We start from the raw sequence: 20,732 nt of genomic DNA, 5'->3' as shown, positions 1-20,732 counted from the left end.
TTAACTACTTTTTTTAATTCATGTAAATTAGTTAAATAAATCTTATATTAAGAATTGGAAGTAACATGAATTTTTTTCCACATAAAATTTCTTCATGCTCAACTCACTTGTGAATACTCGCTCTCATACTAAATGTAGAAATCAAATACTCCTTCGGTTCTTAATATAAGACCCATTTAACTAATTTGATTAGATTAAGAAAGTTAGATAAGTTAGTTAATTATAAGAAAAGTGACACATTTTTCCTAAAATACCATAATCATCTTTCTTAATATCTCATCTCCCTCTTTTACTTGATTATAGTTGAGGGAGTATCCATAAGGGTAATTTAGAGAAAATTGATAAATATGAGAAATGGATCTTATATTTAGGACCAAAACCGATTCAAGAATTGGGTCCTATATTAAGGATCGGAGGAGTAATTAATTTACAGAAAGTAAGAAGATCGATCAAATTTAATATTTTATATATAATAAACAAGTGCCGATTTCCTCAAAAGCAGTCAGTAAGATTATTTTGGGAAAAAAAAACATAAAACAGAATTGATTAATATTTTATACTTAAGATCAAAATAAATTAGTTAATTAGTATTTATATTTAGAACTGAAAATAAGGTATAGATTAGACACACAGAAACACGTGAAGGGTGTGAAGAGAAAGGGCTACATGATGAGGAGATTGAGGGAGAAATTAGGTGGGGATGGAATATGTTATAATGGACAAAGTGGAAAGCAAACAAAAGAAAAGGAACCAATAATGGCTTATTGTCTCACCAAGTGATAACACGCGCGTGACACTTTAAGACATTCACGTACCCACTCTCTGTACTTGTTTGTGTTATGTGGCATTCCTTGTTTGGAGATTTGATTTCAATGGCGAGTGCGAATCATAACGTGTTCCTTTACACCCATCTCATATCTCGTGTTTCCTTTTTAAATCCTGTATCTCATGCGATACTGTGACCATCATTTTAATATAAAAAAATCCTTGGAAATATAGTGAAAAATGCCTTATTAGAAAAAAAAAAAAGAATTACAATCAAATCCTACATAAGAGAAATAATTACTAAAAAGTTCTAATAACGACCTCAACAGCCTATAATGACAAATCCTATAGTGAGAATGATAACTTCTGGAATTTGTTTTTTAATTGTTTTCCTTGTTTAGGACCTCATTGTAATTTTCCCATTAGAATATTACTTGTATAAAAACACTTGAAAATTGTGAAAGCATCAAAGTGTAATTTACTTCTAGAAGAAGCAGCTCCTTTTTGGTGATATGCAACTTATTTCCAAACTGCTATCTTCCATCTTTAACACAAAATCTAGTTAATAATGTAATTTAATCAATTTTTATAAAGGAAAATGACCAGAAAAATCTTGAAAATAGGAAATTCCAAAAAAAAAAGAAGAAGTTAACACTTCTAAATGATAAGGAAAGAGAAAAAGCTTAAACTGGAATTATAGAAATGCGGGGCAATTATCCATATGTCAGTTTAAGAAAATGAATGGATTTGATATGAAAATAACAATATTGCAACATAGATTAATAAGTTTAGAATAGATAATAGCAACATCCTTTCCTCAGGTGCAAGCATATGTCCATTTGAAAAAATAACTATGGGGTGTTTAAATAAAAACCAAATCATAATTTTAAAAGTGCTTTTACCGTTTATGAAGTAAATATGTGGAGGAGTTTGTCTCATTTTACGAAAAAGTAGTATAAAAATAACATCTATTTAGGACAAATAACTAACTCAACTTACTTCTTTAATCTTCTCAAATTAGTCAACTGGCTCTTATAATTAAGACCAAAAGTAGTATAAAAATAACAAGATTAAAATATGAATTAGCAAGGTCAGAAAACAAAATAACGACTTTCTTTTATGAGCATCACACAAAGGCATATTGATTATTTTCTCATATTTTCATAATACTAGTTCAGGCTTTTCCTTCTTTTTTGTCGTTTGTTGGAAGTGTTAACTGACTTTTTTGAAATTTTCTATTTTCAAAGTTGTTTCGAATTAAAACTAGTGACGAGAATTGGATAAACCGAGGACTGCACCGGACCACCTTGACATGACGAAAGAGAATCAGATAACAAGTGTGTGTACACTTATTAAATAGAGGTATTTTTTAAAATATTTGCTGGGGATGAGGTTTTTCCATTTTAAATGCTCTGCACAAAAATTTAGGATATATCGAAGTGTTTTTCTGTAGATAATTAGAGGGCAAAATTGCCTTTAACCTTGCTATAAACGGAATACTACCATATCGTTGTTGGTGACTAAGAGAGAAAAAAAGATAAAAGATAAAAAATTTGGATAGGGTAAGAAGAGATTAAAAAATAAGGAGAATTATAATAAGATTTTAAAAAATAAAAATAATTATAAAATAAATTATAGAGGCTGTTATTTTTTACTCTAAAATCTATTATTCTAAATCTTATTGTTACATATTATTGAAATTGTTATTAAAATTTATTAGTAATTATTTTTTTTTTGAAACCCTTAAAACACAAGGGAAGGGAAAGGGACGCGACTTGAAAGCAGGGAGAGGGGCAGGGAACAGGTGTCACGAGTATGGTTAAAACAGGAAGATGGGTTTTGGTTATAAAAGCGACACGTATGGATGTGTGGGGAGAGTCTAATGATGTACTTATCCATAGTGGGGACCCCTCTCAGATGCCCAATCAACGATTCGTATCTTCTGCACTCGTCAGACTCTGCTCATCATCTGCACCGCCAGATCCATCCATCCACCCACTCGTCTATAATACTAATACCGCTTCATATGTTAAGAGGGTGTTTGGATAGAAACCAAATCATAGTTTCAGGTGCTTTTACAGATTATGAAGTAAATATGTAGAGGATGTTACCTCGTTTTGCAGAAAAGTGATTCTGAAACCTAGGTTTTGGTTTTGCCAAACACCCCCTAAATCTCTTCATAACTTTTGAGGCCCATTCACCACACGTCATGCTTCACGGAGTATTTGAATAGAGTTAAAATTATGATTTTAAAAATATTTTTACAATGTACAAAATAAATATGTGAAGAAGTTTGTTTTGTTATGTAAAAAAGTATTTTTATATGCTTTCAAAGACCCTTTTAGTATAAAAGGGGTGTTCAAAAACGTTTTTCAGAAATATTTTTATATAAACTGAAACAAATTCTTTTATATATTTATTTCGCATATCGTAAAAGTACTTTTAAAATTATGGTTTTGTTCTTATTCAAATACTCTCAAAATCTCTTTTTTAATTTGCAAGGCATTATCAATCTAATTGGATCTAATAGAAGGCGCTAATCTTTTTATAACATGACAAACTAATATTTAAATTATAGTTGAGACAGAAATCCACAACTCCACGTGTAATACCTAATAATATCTGAAATAGAATTAGAATTGTCTTTAATAAAAAAATATTTATACAGAAATTATAATGATTTCTACCGTTTTGTCATTTTGTTGTTGACCTGTAGTGATAGACAGGACTGTTGGGAGCGAAAATACTATGCAACATATGTGGATGTTGTTTGTTAAACCGTCAATATTAATTAATTTCGAAAAATTATGTACATTTTCGCATCGCGGACATGCTTGTAAAATAATCAACATTAATTAACTTAATGACCATATTATTTTTGCATCATTTAAAAATTATATGCATTTTTATACCCGAGAAGAATTTATAAACATCAAGTGTCCATGATAAAATACTTCTGAGTAGATTTCTACATTGAGATCTTTTTCCCCCCCTTATCTGCCTTACCATCGCATGAATCCTCAATTACCTTATTATACAGAGCAGCATGCACAGAAGAGTCAACCTCAATACAAACGAGTGATTCATTACCTACCATTGGGAGCGCAAATCCAGAATTCATGAAACTTGTCTCGTTGTTGATGTATTAAGGGGATATTTGGCAATTCTCAAAAGTGTTTCTGAGAAGCATTTTTCTGTAAAACGAGACAAGTTCCTTCACATATTTATTTCATAAACTGTAAAAGCACTTTTGAAATCATGGTTTGGTTTCCATCAAAACCCCCTTAATCCCAATCAACTTTTAAAAATCATGTAACATTTATATTAATATATACTCCTATAAGTCTTATTTATAAATCAATTCTAACATTTTGCTCATATTAAATACTACCTCTGATCCTAATTATAAGATTTCATTTGTAATTTATAAACAATGTCTTATAATTGGACTGGAGGCAGTATATCTTTAAAAAATATCTGTATTTTTTCCACATCAACATTGAACATGGGTAAGATAGAAAAATTGTAGTACATAAATAATGCGGTGTCTTATATAATTAAAGAACCACATAGCATATTTTCCAAGTGTTATATAAGATCAAATTATATATATATATATATATATATATGAATGTAAAGGTATGTATGGTCAACAATTATTCTTTTTATTCACAAAATTCGAATTCAAGATATTGTTCAAGGAGAATGAGTGTTAAACTACGTTAAATAAATCGTAGTTGATTTTTATTTCTATGATTTAATTTGCATATTATTTATATATTTGATTATTTTAATTTTTTCATCGTTCCCTTTTTTTTTAATAATTTCTCTTTCTTCCCAGACCCACCACCGTGACTGGTCATCCAAGTGTTGCACAAGACAACGGGACACCTGTCCTTACACTTTTAGGGTGTGTTTGGATGAAACCAAACCGTGGTTTGGAAAAGTGATTCTGGAGAATAGATTCTGGAAAAAATAGATTCTGTGAAGAATAGATTTTGTAAAAAAGTGATTCTGAGAAGTGAGAGTGTTTGGATAGTTGTTATCAGAAGCACTTTTTATATATACAAATTACTAAAAAAAGACATAAGTTAATATGATAATTACAGAAAAAATAGATTTTATGATATATTTTAATTTGAAGAAATAAAATTGTTAATAATATGTTTTTTACCAACATAATTAATAATACATAAGATAATATAATTAATAAATAATTAATGTCTATATATATTTATAAAATATAAGATTAAATATATTTATAAAAAAATATGTTTATAAAAAAAATAACAAGATACATATCATATAGGCCCACACACTCTCCCTTTTTTCTCCAAAAGCAAAAAAATTTTGCTTTTTCCAAAACTATGGTTTTGGAGTCAAAACCATGGTTTTGACCCAAAACCATGGTTTTGGTTTTTGAAGAGGCTGTTTGGGTAGCATTTTCCCCAAACCATGGTTTGGGTCCCCAAACCATGGTTTGGGGTGCTATCCAAACAGAGCCTTAATTGATGACGTTCAGAAGATTCCCCAAATATTGAATATTTTGTTTTATTCCTCAAGTTATATGTTTTCAAAAAATAAAATAATTAAATAGTCATCTTTGATTTCTTTCTTTCTTTTTTGGTTACGAACTTAATTCAGCGAACTGTAAGAAACTAATATCTTCTTCTAAAACAAATTGGCTAGTTGTCATCTTTAATTTCTAAACAAACACCCACGATGAAGTTTAAATATACATAGTCCATGAGTAAGAGCTGCGAACAATTTGCCTTGGACGCTAGCTGTATTTATTTTATATTTATTTAATCCAATAATTCATGTACGTATGTATATTAATATATGCCAATGAAAACGTTTAATATGGCAAACGTTAATTCGGTGGCAAAAAAAAAATATAAAAATTTCTTTAGTGTATATATTAAAATTCATAATCTCTTTGAAATCCAATAAGCACCGCCAGGATATGAAGATATCCGAGACTATCTTCTCAAGTTTTGCGCTGATAGTCCCGAAAGAATGTTTCTCAGAAATTAATTTATTATAATTTTCCTTTTAAACAGAAACGCCCTTAATATATACACACACTACCTCCAATCTTAATTATAAAACTTTGTTTATAGTGTATAACGTGATCTTATAAACTATGACCGGAGGTAGTGTATATATAAAGATGAGGTTAATTAATTTGTGCCACAACTGTCATTGTCTTATTATCACAGCCTTTTTCAATACTTACATTACATCTCTTTCGCGATTTAGTAGAGTCCACGTCATCAATAAAAGGTTCTGAAAAATGACCATTTTTTTACAATTTTTTCTGCCATTTTTTTTTTTTTTTACAAGTTTTCAAGAATCAATTATTTTAAAACTTAACCCAGGCCAACTGAATATAGCTAGTCAGTTTTATTAAGAGTTCTGAATGAGTTAATTGAGATGAATGTCATATTTTTTTCTTCCTTATTAAACTTGAGATGACAATATCTTCAGATAATTAAGAAAATAATAGTCTGTCAAATTTGTAATTTAATATTTTGACCAAAAAATTTTGTACTTCAATAACTCTATCTTGCTGCATTATATATGGTTTAATTTCATGCTTAAATATTTTATTTACTTGTGAATTAGTAATATCATTTATTTAAATATTACTTTTCACAAAAAATATTATTTTTTCCGGGTCACGTATGGATTATTGACTCTTGAGTTGAATTATTATCTTGATTAGTTTAAAGATTAGTCCAATTTTTAATATCTTAGAATTCTTATCAGAAGATATGCTCATATTCAGTGCTAAATAGATAAACACTTGTTCTTTTATTTTCTTTTTATTAATTACAAAATGAATTAAGGATAAATTTGCAATGTGGAAAAATTTTTTCCATATGAATTATATTTTTTAATATATGTACTGAAATCTCTTAAAAGACAAATATAATAAAAAGGAGAGATTATATATAAAAGAATTTTGATATTATGCCTTGTTTGAGCAACCCGCTTAACAGAACAGGAAAGGCGAAGGAAATGCACAAATTTCATATAGTATAATTTCTGTTCAATATTAATACTTGCTATGGATTAACTTTGTATTCCATTTAATTTTCTGTTATATCATATCAAAATTTGTTGGATGTGATATGTATGTATAATTTTATTAAGTAGATCATAATTTACTTCAAAATAGTAATAGTTTCTGATTAATCAATAATCATCCATCAATTTAGAATATAAATTTCATAAGGAGTTGTATGATTAACAAACTTTAAATAGTATATCTTTTACTTGAATTGTAAATAATATGATTTTTTTTTCCTGATTTCTTGCTTCTAGTTATTTAAAAAAGAAGTGAAACTTTAAAAAATGTTGTTGGATTAAATAATTTTGGGAAAATGACAATAAAATACCACTTGAATTCTAAAAGGACAAATAAGGGACCTGAATAAGCAAAATGACAAATAAGGCACTGGGTACCAATCTGGAATTCATATTTTCGGCCAAAAGACCAAAACGCCCTGATGAATGCGGGAAGACTGAAAGCTGAAAGTGAGAGAAAGGAGAGAGGAAGACCGACGCAGTGAGAGAAAGGAGAGAGGAAGACCGACGCTGATGAAATGCGGGAAGAAGGAAAGAAGAATGTTGGAAATGCTATTATCTTACTCCTTCGCATCACCATTCTGTAGAGATTGTTGATTTTGGTTGTGGGAAAGAAGATTTGTAGTGAGAGAGGGAGTGAACCGAAGCGGAAATCAGCAAGCAATTACGTAACGTAACTGCTGTGATATGCTTGCTGGTTTTTGGTAAATCCCATTACGTGAATGGTAAATTTCACTATACATGTAGTTAATTATGAATTTTACAAAATACATATTGTGATTTATAACTTTTGTAGTGAAAGTGACTACTTTGTTAATGGGTTTTGCAACCTGTTTTCAGGAGATAAACAACTTGTTTGTAAAAACTAATAAAAGTGACAACTTTTGTAGTCACGTTGAATTAACTGGTTGCAAAAGCCATTTAAGAAGTGGTTATTTTCACTATAAAAGTTGTAAATATCACTGTGTATTTTGTAAAATTCAGCGTCAAATTTTATTGATTTTTAGAAACAAGTTGCTCATCCCCTGAAAAGAGGTTGCAAAACTCATTTAAGAAGTGGTAATTTTCACTACAAAAGTTGTAAATATCACTGTGTGTTTTGTAAAATTCAGCATGGAATTTTATTGGTTTTTAGAAACAAGTTGCTCATCCCCTGAAAAGAGGTTGCAAAACTCATTTAAGAAGTGGTCATTTTCACTATAAAAGTTGTAAATATCACTGTGTGTTTTGTAAAATTCAGCATCAAATTTTATTGATTTTTAGAAACAAGTTGCTCATCTCCTGAAAAGAGGTTGCAAAACTCATTTAAGAAGTGGTAATTTTCACTACAAAAGTTGTAAATATCACTGTGTGTTTTGTAAAATTCAGCATGGAATTTTATTGGTTTTAGAAACAAGTTGCTCATCCCCTGAAAAGAGGTTGCAAAACTCATTTAAGAAGTGGTAATTTTCACTACAAAAGTTGTAAATATCACTCTATGTTTTGTAAAATTCAGCATGGAATTTTATTGGTTTTTAGAAACAAGTTGCCAATTCCTTAAAAAGAGGTTGCAAAACTCATTTAAGAAGTGGTAATTTTCACTACGAAAGTTGTAAATCTCACTATGTGTTTTGTCAAATTTAGTAGGAAATTTTATTAGTTTTTAGAAACAAGCTGCCCATCCCTGAAAACAAGTTACAAAACCCATTGAATAAGTGGTCATTTTTACTACGGAAGTTGTAAATCCCACTATACGTTTTGTCAAATTTAGCGTGAAATTTTATTAGTTTTTACAAACAAGTTGTTTATCTCCTGAAAACAGGTTGCAAAACCCATTAACAAAGTAGTCACTTTCACTACAAAAGTTGTAAATCACAATATGTATTTTGTAAAATTCATAATTAACTACATGTATAGTGAAATTTACCATTCACGTAATGGGATTTACCAAAAACCAGCAGGCATATGACAGCAGTTACGTTATGTAATTGCTTGCTGATTTCCGCTTCGGTTCACTCCCTCTCTCACTACAAATCTTCTTTCCCACAACCAAAATCAACAATCTCTACAGAATGGTGATGCGAAAGAGTCAGATAATAGCATTTCCAACATTCTTCTTTCCTTCTTCCCGTATTTCATCAGCGTCGGTCTTCCTCTCTCCTTTCTCTCACTGCGTCGGTTTTCCTCTCTCCTTTCTCTCACTTTCAGCTTTCGGTCTTCCCGCATTCATCAGGGCGTTTTGGTCTTTTGGTCGAAAATATTAATTCCAGATTGGTTCCCAGTGACCTCCTTGTCATTTTGCTTATTCAGGTCCCTTATTTGTCCTTTTAGAATTCAAGTGGTATTTTATTGTCATTTTCCCAATAATTTTTGTGCTTTCTCAAAATATATTTTTATTAATCAAGTGCCATAAATATTTATGGTTCATAAAATTGGTTCAGGCGGTGGCAAGGAAAAAAAAAAAAATTCAGGCACCCTATGGACCCATTGAATGAACTACTTATTGCTAGCTGTTAACAAGGTGATTGTCTAACCAATTGGAGTTGAATTTACTTGGAGGATTAATTTGTTACAACGTGATAAATTAAGATTATAATTTCTGCAGAGAAAGAGGCTTATATTTGGTAAATAGCAGTGTCTTGAATAAGTTTGTTTCTAATAAAAAAAATTTGTGCCTAAAAATATATTATCTCTGGTCTTTAATATAAGATTTTGTTTAATTTTTATTTTGATCCTAAATATAAGATTCTAATTCATTTTGTCTATCATATTTATCTATTTCTTTTAAAGTAGTCATTGTAATAGTTATATATATATATATATATATTAAATATTCAATCAAATAGTAGTTTTAGTTAATACATATGATTAGTAAGGGTATTCAAGAAAATACAATACTTAATTATTACAAATAACTAATTCAACCAACTTTCTTAATTTATTTAAATTAATTAATTAATTTTTATATTAAGCATCGGAGGTAGTTTGATAATTATGTAGCCTTTCTCTAGGGGAACCCTTTTCCTACCTAACTGCCAAATAAATACTATATGCGTGTCTTTGTTTGTTTGTTTCTTTGTTAGTTTATCTTTCCCTTTCTTTCATTATTACTTTTTCACTTCTTTTTACTTACTTACCAAACGTTATTAAAGTAAATGTTTACCCAAATTTAGAACTAATCCATCCCCCGTTTAGACAAACTAGAAGACAAAAGAGAACATGGCAGAGACAGAGACAGCAGCTAATAATAATAATAATTATTATTATTTATGACGCAAGCTTACCTTTTTAGAGTAAAATTAAAAGTTTAAGACAGCGAGAAAATACCAAATTCTATATTTACAAGATTTTGGACAAATTGTATTGTCAATAGCTATATATGAACATAATTAAAAAAAAAAATCTTTGAATTTAGCCTGTATTTTTTTCCCATTAGAAAAATGATTATTTCTCAAAAGATGAAAAAAGCTAGGAACCAGAAGAAGCAACGGATGATGGATGATGGCTGATGTCATAAAGAGGCATTGGTTCTTGAAAAAGGTTTCAGCTTTAACCATGGTTAGTGACCACCATGCCTGGGAAAGCACGATGCTGTAACCATGGTTAAACCTCTTGGGTTAAACTCAGCTATTATATCAATCGCTCGCTGCCAGCGTGGGGTTCTTCAGTAAAGCTTACCCAATTGCCCATTATCAGCTATCATCCTCTCTGTGAGTTTCTTCATTGAGTAAGCCTAATCCCTAGCTTCTCTTCCTGCTTACCCAGAATCGCAATCTTCAAATCTTTCTTTTGTAAGTCTCGAAATGTATTCCTTTTTCTTTTTAATGTCTGAAAAGCTTGCGTTTCCATCAACCAAAATTGTTCTCTATAATGCTAGATCTCTTCTTCGACTTCTGGTGTCAAAGTAGGATTTATATTCTCTGGAGTGTGTCATTTCTTTGATTCTGCAATATTTTCTAGATTTGATATAATTAATTATTGGTTTCTAGTTCCTGTTGTGCTTCATAAACTTTTGGTCCGTGGTAGATCTCGATGGTGATGAAGCCAAGCTAGTTATTATCATTTGATTTCTGTTCCTCATCTTACAGTTTCGACCCTCGGATGTAAAGTTAGATATTACTTGGGCTTAATTAGGTCTAGTTTTCGTTCTGTAATAACTTGCTTGTTCTTGTTTTAGTTTTCCGGAATCCTGATATTTGTTGCTCTAATCTAATTCGGTTTGTAGATGAATTTTTCTGAATAGTTATTCTTTCCCTAGAGGAAAGAAACTATCATTCTGGATTTCGATTTTAATCTTCCTTTTTTGGGGTGAGATTATGTTCCTCTTGATCATCCAAATTCTGAGTTCCTTTGGAGACGTTCACGTCCTTTCCATCACGGTCTATGCAAATAACTTGTGCGATCAGACACTTTAGCTATTTTGTCAGTATTTAACCCTATGCTGTTTGTTACTTCGATGCTTGATTTTTTTTTTTTAATTCCACTTCTGGTATCTTTCCATTTTAGTTTTTGCGTGATTGATCATGATTTTGACTAATCTTCCTTCTAATGTATTTTCAGGTCACAGAAAAAAGAGACTCAGAGACTCCGGTCTTTATGCATTTCCATGTCTGCTGATCCTCCTTGACTCACTGATAATCCTTTGCAGTCTGTCAAGTTTCTCCTGTGGGATAGCATTTATATCAGAAAGTTCATATCTCTCTGATCAGAATGGGCCTCTCAAGTCTGCCAGCTCCATCTGAAGGGGTACTGTGTGTGCTTCTGGTTAACACTGCATTTTCTATATCCTTAGTTAAAGGCATTGTTAGAACAATCCTTCACATTGTTGGTATCAGTCTTTCATCATCTCCCACCACACCATCATCATCAGAATCATCCCCTTCTCAAGACCTGCCTGAGTCTCTCCAGTTTGACCTCTGTTCGCCGGAGAATTACATCGAAGAGTTCAGAAGCCGGACACCGACAATCCGGTTTGACAGTTTGTGTGGTTGCAAACATCCTGAAGAACATGACTGCTCTGTATGTCTGAGTCAATTTGAACCAGAATCTGAAGTAAATCGCTTGTCCTGTGGTCATCTCTTCCACAAGGATTGCTTGGAGAAGTGGTTGGGCTACTGGAACATTACATGCCCACTTTGCAGGACTCCATTGTTGCCTGAAGAAGAGGTTTCTTCTTGCTTTTGGTAAGGGACATGGAGCGAGAGCATATAAGGAAGAAGAGCAAATTTCCTTGTACAGTATATATAGGGTGTGTAAATATTGTGAGGTTTTTTGTGTTACTGCGAGTCACCTGGCCTTTTTCAATCTTTTAGCCTTCTATAATCTTGAATGGTGGAGGCTTGTTTGGCCACCCCTTTGTTTATGGTCTTTTACATCAATTAATGAATATACTTTTCCGTGTTGTGTTTATCTTCTTCTTCTTCTTTCTTTGTTTCTCCCTTCCACTTTCTGAGGCCTAAACCTAAATTTCACGTTGGTATATGTCTCTCTCTGTGAGGATACGGATCCTTGGAGAGATGCCCCAACAGATGGTAGATAAATTGTTGTAGTTACCTGCATCCAATATTTTATTGAGCGAGTTTGTCAATTCCATAGGGCTAGTGTTAGGATTTTTTTTTTAATATTACTGTACAAGATTGAATTATTGTTGCTCTGTGAAAGCACTCTTCCTGTTCTTATTTAGACCCTTATACTAGTCTTATATTTAAGAATAGAGGAGTAATTTTTTAAATATGATTTGTTTAAACATGATTTGCTGGCAAGAAAACAAGTTTTTTAAAAAAAAATTCGTAAAGTTTAAATACTTAATCTTGTTTAACGAAAATAGAATCTTCCTCTTGATTCATACATCATGATATTTTATTTATCACCCGATGATGCAGCATTAAATTGTTGTGGATGTTAGCACTGTTTGAATAAACTGTTAAGAGTTGTTTTAATTTAATAAAAAATCATGGGTTTGATCCTTTATGAACACAACGCTACAGGTGGTAAAGTCGCTATCTGTATGGGTCTCACCATGAGTTGATCCGGATTTGTCTGATATGTAATTTCCTCCTACTGTAATCCAACTCAGATGAGCCTGGTTTGTAATTTCTCAGTGAGTTGACCAGTGCATACGAAAAAAAAAAAAAAAAAGTGTTGTGGATGCCATTGGCAGCCTTTTTTTTTTTTTTTTTTCCCTGTGTGAAAAATTACAAGAGGCCCCTCTTTAGAGTTATGTGTGTGCGTATTAATTTTGTATTACTCCTCCTGTCTTTAATATAAGATATATTAAATTAATTTGATTAGATTAAGAAAGTTAGGTAAGTTAGCTAATTATAAGAAATGTGACACTATTTTCCTAAATAGTAAAATATCATAATTATCTTTCTTAATACCCCATCTTCTTCTTCTACTTGATTATGATTGAAAGAGTATCTATAAGGGTAATTTAGAAAAAATTGATAAATATGAGAAATGGATCTTATATTTAGAACCAAAACTAACTCAATAATTAGATTCTTATATTAGGGATCGGAGGAGTATTTATTAAAAAGTAAAGCGCTAGTTGCTTAATGAGGGCGTTATGGACTAAACTTGGCAATTTACTCAAAAGAACAGCATTTTGTTGCTTGTAAAGTTGGCCTCTTTTTTCTTTAGCCAAAGATGCCAGACGTAATGCTTGTCAATTCAACTAAACCGCGTATGAAGTTATTTTCCAAGGGATAAGTCGATCAAATTAATTGTAAGTAAATGTATAAATATGTTATTCATATGCCACTGGGATCATTAGTATAGTTACTTGTAGGAGAAATTTTTTAATTTTAAATATAAATCACTTATAGAATAAGTTTAAAATTTTTTTTATCAATTTAGAGTTTTTTTTATATGAAATTACGAGTGATTTATAAATTATAATAAGGATCAGAATGGCAGTTGTTTTTGCTAAATGTTTTCAGTTATTGTATATTTTCTAAATTGAATACTATCGTTTTAAAATCGCTTCATTTTTGTAATTTTTTTTTTCTCCAGCCTTTTTTTTTTGTAATTTATAAGTCTACGGATATTAATAATTTGGTTCATTTCCAGCCGTGTTATCTAATAATTGCGTTATTCGTACTGCCACAATCGTATGGTTGACTCTGTTCAAATTCAATTAAAAATTTTCAATTATCAATAAGATAATGGCTCAAATAATAACAGATACAATCTTTAGATTTTGGCGTCGGTAATATATTTAGAATTAAACTAGCAAAATGAATTTTAAATTTCTTTTTTTTCTCTCTACTCCTTTAATTTTTTTAATCTAATGAGGAGCAAGAATGAAAAAAATATTTAATATCATTTAAATCTTGTAATATATAATCCTTTGATTCTATTTATAGGGCAGAGAGAGAATGCATTTTTTGATCCTATTTATAGGGTACTGAGAGAAATTTTTTATATGGATATACAATTTTACCCTTCATTTATTATTGTGTTGACTTTGTTTATATGAGGTATAACGTATCTTAAATAGAGATAAAGTTAGAAAGTCATTAAATTTTAAATGAGAGTTAATGAGGTTTAAGATTTTTTTTAGTCTATGTGAAATATGTTCGAAGTGTTTTATAAATAAGATAAGAGAAGTATAACTTATATTTTAGATATGTAATATATTCTAAAATGTGACTTGCAATTGAAGACAAAATGCAGAGCATCCAAAGTAGTACTATTTTTAGATTTATCGAAAATAACAAAGAAGAAAAATCCAAATCCATCATGCACACTTTTCCAAAGAACTACCTCATGGGAAATCAAATCAAGGTATCTGTAGGCTAAAAAAAAAAGCTGTAGAAGATCAACCATGTCCACAAATGTCAATCACTAATTGAATTGAAGGCACTAACCATATTTGCACATCCCAATACAGAAATTGATGATTCTATGAACAATTAATTAAGTCATTAGTTATTAAGTAGGTGAATCAATGTGAAAGTAATAATATTATATTGGAAGGTGCCAATGAGTAGGCCAACATAATGGAGCTCAAGGAAACAAAGCAACATAAAAGGAGGAGGATTGAGGGGGACCATGTTCCTTCCTTCCTTCCCTATTAATCAAGGTATCATTTTTTTTTGGATTACTCCATCCGGTATCCCAGGATAATAGGCGTCTTTCAGCCGTGACAACGACCCCATACTAGTCCGGATTCGGGGGCTTGTAAGGATCCTTTCGGACGGCGCCCCCTGGCCCCTTGAAGTGCTGCGTTCCCACGTCTCGAACCCGAGATCCGTGGTTAAGCTAGGACAGCCCCAGCCAGCTGACCTAACCCCACGGGAGTAATCAAGGTATCATTTTATTGTACACTGAATAGTTTGGTGTTAAAATGGTCATTGCCTCCACTTGTTTATTTCTCATATGGCAGCTTGCTATCTTACTGTTTTATTTTATTTATTGGGAAATTTATCTGTTTAATTAAAAGAAAGCAGTGTCATCTTTTCAACAAATGTTGGCACGTGGTTGTAAGCTTGTACCATAGAAATTTAATTTAGTATAAATTCAAGCAAGCGTGGCCATTCTAAATATGTCCTCTTGTAAGTTCTAGACCCCCATGTTACAAAAATGGGGTACGTGGTGCTTGGGTTCCTTGGTGGGGAAAGTTTTAAAGTGTCCACATAAAAAAGGGGAAAAAAAAGAAGCTATTAACAATCAACGTGGAACTCTATCAAAATTCTCATATGGATCAAAATCAATGAATGGTATATTTGAAAATTAACTTGATAGAGGACAACAATATAGTGTAATTTATCTAATTAACGCCATCTAATAAGATAAAGCTTGATATTAGTATTGTGGGGAATAACATTTGGGTTTTCTTTCTTTCTTTCTTTTTTTTTTTTGCTAGACAAAAGTATTCTGGTTTGAGGCCTCTCAAGTATTAAATGTGACACCTCTCTCGGTTGGAATTTAAGTCTCTATTCATCATGTCGTGAATGATTAATTTTTTTTTATTAGACTGGCCCCTAACATTAACATTCAGGCTTTCATATAAAAAATTTTGAAAATTTTATTTATGATTTTCTTGGGCCAGATCATTTATGACCTCTTGAAAGCAAGGGCCACAAATATTATTGTGTTACCTTTTCAATGGAGACTTGACAAAGTGGGGTTATAAAAATATGTTAAATGTTGTTGTCCCTTTAATAGACAGCATTTAATTTAAAGATGGTTATCTTCTAGAGAGGAACCAGTTACGGGCAGCGTGATACTAATTGCTGCCATGAAATCTAGATTTAAAATTTTTAACTAATAATTTTTAAATAAATATTATTTTTTATCTAAAAAATTAAATTTTGATCGTCCGTATTAAATTGAAACAGTTGAGATTTGATAAGCATTACAGTACTTATTACTGTGATGAGTACTGAAACTGGTTCGGTAAGAGATTATGGACCTACAACTTCCATGAAACAGTTTTGATAATTATGGCATTCATGTTGGCCAAAAAAAAAAAATCATTGTATTCACATTCCAATTAATGAGAGTAAAGTGCATTCTAGTTTTCAGAATCTTAGGTATAGGAAGAGAAAACAATTTATGAATTAAAAATTGCCATGTTCCTGTATGAAAAAAAATCAATAAAAGATAGATAGGTAGATATTATTCATTGATAATGGCGGTGATGTTTGACATGGATCTTCTGTCATCTCATCTTAAAAGGCTACATATAAGGAAGAATGACAATCTGGAACCCTTTAAAGGAATAAATATAAAATAAAAACCTATTTACAACAAAATTTTCAAATTTTACATGATTTTTAATTGTCATTCTCCCTACAAAATATTTACCGTTAATTTTTGCGTCTTTTATAAAAGGATCAAAACACTTTAGTTGCCTTGGTTAGAAAAATTATTGAATAATTCAAAAGCATCATGTCTTTAACCTTATAAATGTTAAAAATATTCGAAATTATGTAAATTAAAAGTATTTTTAACGTTATTTCTCTACCTTTGAAATGTCACTGTGGATGATGAAAGGAGATTTATCTTCAAGTTGACTTACTAATTTTTTAAGGAAGAAAAAACTAAGTTTTTTTTTCGTAATTTATTCTGACTAATGGACCCGTATTTTTATTTCAAAGAAGTCGCTATTGGGAAAATTTTGAATGGCCTAACGTTATTAAAAATATATAATACTCTTCCGAATCTAAATATAAAACCCATTTTGTAGTGTAAAAATGGGTTTTATGTTTATAACCCGAGGGCGTAATTTCTTATCCTACCTATAATCATGAAAAAGTAAAGTTTGAATGGCTTTGGTTCATCGCATGAGCAGCACATGGATAGTTTTTTATATGAAATTTTGCCAATTAAAACTTAACTTTAACCATTTTGCACTGTAAATTTTTTAATTTGAATTTATTCAAACTAAACAAATAAAAGATTAATTTACTTTATGTTATATTTCTTTTCGAATGAGGTAAGGTATGACTGGTTCAAAAATTAAATTTAGAAAGCTAATCACATAGGCAATATTTATAATCAAACGGATTGAAGTTTGTTCCGTATTTACAAAGAACGACGAAATGGAGCCCATTTAAAAGCTAATGATGGGCCAATCCAGCACATACTTCGGACTTCAAAAGGCCCAATTTCCCTGTGGGCCTCCACCGGAGCCCAACACTTCAAATTCATATTTACTGTTATTTAGCACGTAATAAATACAGGCGCCGTAGTTTGCAAACTGAGCCTATTGGAACAATTCCCTCTACTGTTTCGGTAGCAGATTTGGGACCACCTCTGCTTGATTTGCACTATCTAATTTTTGAAATTTTTTAATATTTAAAAATTAGTAGTATTTTAATTTCAAAAGATGATCGCATATGATAGAAAAACAGATGATATCATCTGAATGTCTAATGTTTAATTTGAAACAAAGCACAAGGTTTGTGAAACTCATGCATGACAGTTCGTTAGTCACTGTTTACACTAAGCTTTAGGTTAGATTTTTAATTTTTTTAATATTAACATATTATTTTTATTACTGTTTTTAAAATGTAAGTACTTAATTGCAAAATTATTATTTAAATTTGTTGAGTTAGCATTTTTTCTTAAAAACACAAGTACCCTTAAAAATTCAACCGTCTAAACTAAAACTTGTACTCCTTTTGATTCCTAACGTAAGAAGTCGGTTAACTTTTCCAACATATCAAAAAATGAAAGTTTAGTCATTAAATTTCTACTAGAGTTTTCTTATTTCACCCCTAAAAATGATTGATTTGCCTTTAATGCTATACTTTTATTATCTTTCATCTCTCTTATCCCTCTCTCTCTTATATTTAATACGGGCGAAAGTAGAAAAATGACATTTGTCCCAAAAATGTCTTGTATTTCCGACCATAATTTTCTTCTAAATAGCACCTTATATTATGATGCAGAGAGAGCATAAATTTAGCAGACATAATTCTGTAACTAACATGGGCCCACAAAGTATCCTCTACATTTTCTGCACCATACTGTCAGTTGACAACTGAGATGAGGAAATCAGGTGATGCCAACATGCATTATTGCAGTTTAAGCCAGTCGACAATGAAGTTTGTGAAACTCCCATTAAAGTCCAACAAAATTGAGTGGAACAAAACAAGCATGCAATCACCAAGCATAGATAAAATTCTTAGATGCCTTGCTCAAGCATTGCTCGCACCCTCATTGGAAGGCCATAAAGCCGTATGAACCCAGCAGCATCGGCTTGATCATAAATCTGACCACTTTCAAATGATGAAATGTCCTGCCTATACAAGCTGTAAGGGCTCTTCCGTCCAGTCACAGTAACAGAGCCTTTGTATAATTTCAATGTCACAGAACCTGTTGTAGTTGCTGTGATCTTCTCCATGAAGGCATCCATGGACTCTCGGAGAGGATCAAACCACCTTCCGGCATACACGAGCTCAGCATATTTAAGAGCTAATGAATCTTTGACCTGGATTGTTTCTCGGTCAAGTGTCAAAGACTCCAACTCCCGTCCTGCGGTGAAAAGAATGGTTCCCCCAGGAGTTTCGTAAACTCCTCGGCTCTTCATACCGACAAGCCGGTTTTCAACCATGTCAATCCGACCAATTCCATGCCTTCCACCCATTTCATTAAGTTCAGAGAGTAAGGATGCTGGTGAAAGCCTCTTCCCGTTGACTGCAACGGGTAGTCCAGATTCTATCCCGATTTCCACATATCTGACAGATAGAAGAACATGTGCTGTAAAGTGTCAAGTCTGGCAGAAACATGAACACTATGAAGCACCAACATAAAAATAAAAAGCCACATGATAAAATATTCAGTATCTAGTTGCAATTCCAAGTGTCACGTTGCATCTGATACTTGTGTGGGATGCTCATCAAACATGATCCAATGTTGTTTTTGTAACTTTTGGTGCTTCACAACATAAGAAAAGCATAAGGATATGCTTACTCTGCTTGATTTGGAGCATCCTCTGGATCCACAGACATCATGTACATATCCTTTTTGGCTCGTTTGCAGGATCTTCCAAAATATCACCCTTTGCCATCACATATTTCAAAAGTGAGAGACAGAAATATCAATACACACGTCAATCATAATTTCTAGTTTTGGAATAAGAATCAGGTAGCGCAATCAATTTGATGATTCAGATTCCAAAAGTAATCAAACCATTGAAATACACGATCATCCCGTAAAGTACACTTCTGATGACTTCTGTTAAAATTTCGTATACTCTATTCTATTTTCAAAAATCATACAAACCTATCATAAAAAACAAAAACTAAATTACATAAACCTCATGAATTTGGCTAAAATTACACATAAAAGCCTGCTTTTTAAGAGGGGTTGGTATATATTTTAAAAATAGATGAGAGACTTGCACAGTTTCAACAAGATTCAATTGAAATTTGCGTCAAGCACTCTTTCTTTCGAGGGAAGTCCATGCAGGTTTTGATTAGACAGGAAATTCGTGTAACTTAAGCAAAATTCAATGAACGTCATGCAATTTAACTAGAAAACACAGATTAGCATATTCTGCAATAATGGGGAGAAAGCCATGACATGTCATTTGATGCAGCATTTTCACACTAAACATTTACCTCGGGCTAAGGTGCCAAAGGTTTCTGTCTCTGCTGTATATAGATTTCTTGGTCACAGGAACAGGCACATTATGCCTCTTTGCATACTCAATCGCATCTTCCCTCCCTGTAATGTCCCACTCCCTCCATGGAGCCACAACATTTAACTTGGGATTCAGAGCGAAAAAATGTGAGCTCAAAACGAACCTAAATGATACAAACTCGTGTCAGAAGGCAATAAAATGGAACAGCTAAATCTAAGTGTAATTGTAAACATGCCTGATCATTTCCCTTCCCAGTACAACCATGAGAGACAGCATCTGCTCCAACTTCTTTTGCAACATCCACCATAGCCTATCAGAACATATGGATTAGATCATATTTGTTACAAATAAAGTATCCTAGAAGATAGTTCATGACTTTTTACACTTTTTGCCTAAAGACTCAAGACTAAAAAGACATCAATGATGCACTAAAAGCTAACAACGATGTGACACTAGAGAAGAAAATTGAAATTAGAAGTCAATCTTTAATGTAGGGGCTAAAGTTTTATCAACTATTAACTGCAGAAATGTGATCATAGCCAGTACAATATTATTTCTAAGACAAAACTTATCAGATCAGATAGATCAAACTTAGAAGACAGAATGAAAAAAATACCTTTGCAGTAACTAGAAAAATGAGAAACATACCTTTGCAATAAACAGGGCGAGCCATTGAGGTCCCCAGGAGATACTTCCTCTCATATATTGCACCAGCACGCAAGCAAGGAATATGTAATCCTGGACAAATTCCTCCTTCAAATCCTTCACCACCAACTGAGAGGCTCCACTGGCTTGG

At 31.8% G+C, this 20,732-nt stretch overlaps 1 protein-coding gene and 1 pseudogene across 1 annotated transcript; one reads left to right on the top strand and one right to left on the bottom strand.

Annotated features, from left to right (window-relative positions):
• Nucleotides 1-10,519: 10,519 nt before the first annotated feature.
• On the top strand, nt 10,520-12,246 carry LOC114734954 (probable E3 ubiquitin-protein ligase XERICO). Its single transcript, XM_028922602.1, has 2 exons — nt 10,520-10,628; nt 11,398-12,246. The coding sequence occupies exon 2, from the start codon at nt 11,548-11,550 to the stop codon at nt 12,022-12,024; it is 477 nt and encodes a 158-aa protein (XP_028778435.1). The 5' UTR covers nt 10,520-10,628; nt 11,398-11,547; the 3' UTR covers nt 12,025-12,246.
• A 6,161-nt stretch (nt 12,247-18,407) lies between these two features.
• Nucleotides 18,408-20,663, bottom strand: LOC114734967 (argininosuccinate synthase, chloroplastic-like; annotated as a pseudogene).
• Between the last annotated feature and the right edge of the window lie 69 nt (nt 20,664-20,732).

The sequence above is a fragment of the Neltuma alba genome, unplaced genomic scaffold (assembly GCF_004799145.2).
Source record: "Neltuma alba isolate B1F8T4 unplaced genomic scaffold, ASM479914v2 tig00013164_pilon, whole genome shotgun sequence".
NCBI classification, from domain to species: Eukaryota; Viridiplantae; Streptophyta; class Magnoliopsida; order Fabales; family Fabaceae; genus Neltuma; species Neltuma alba.
This window is presented reverse-complemented; position numbering and strand designations above follow the sequence as displayed.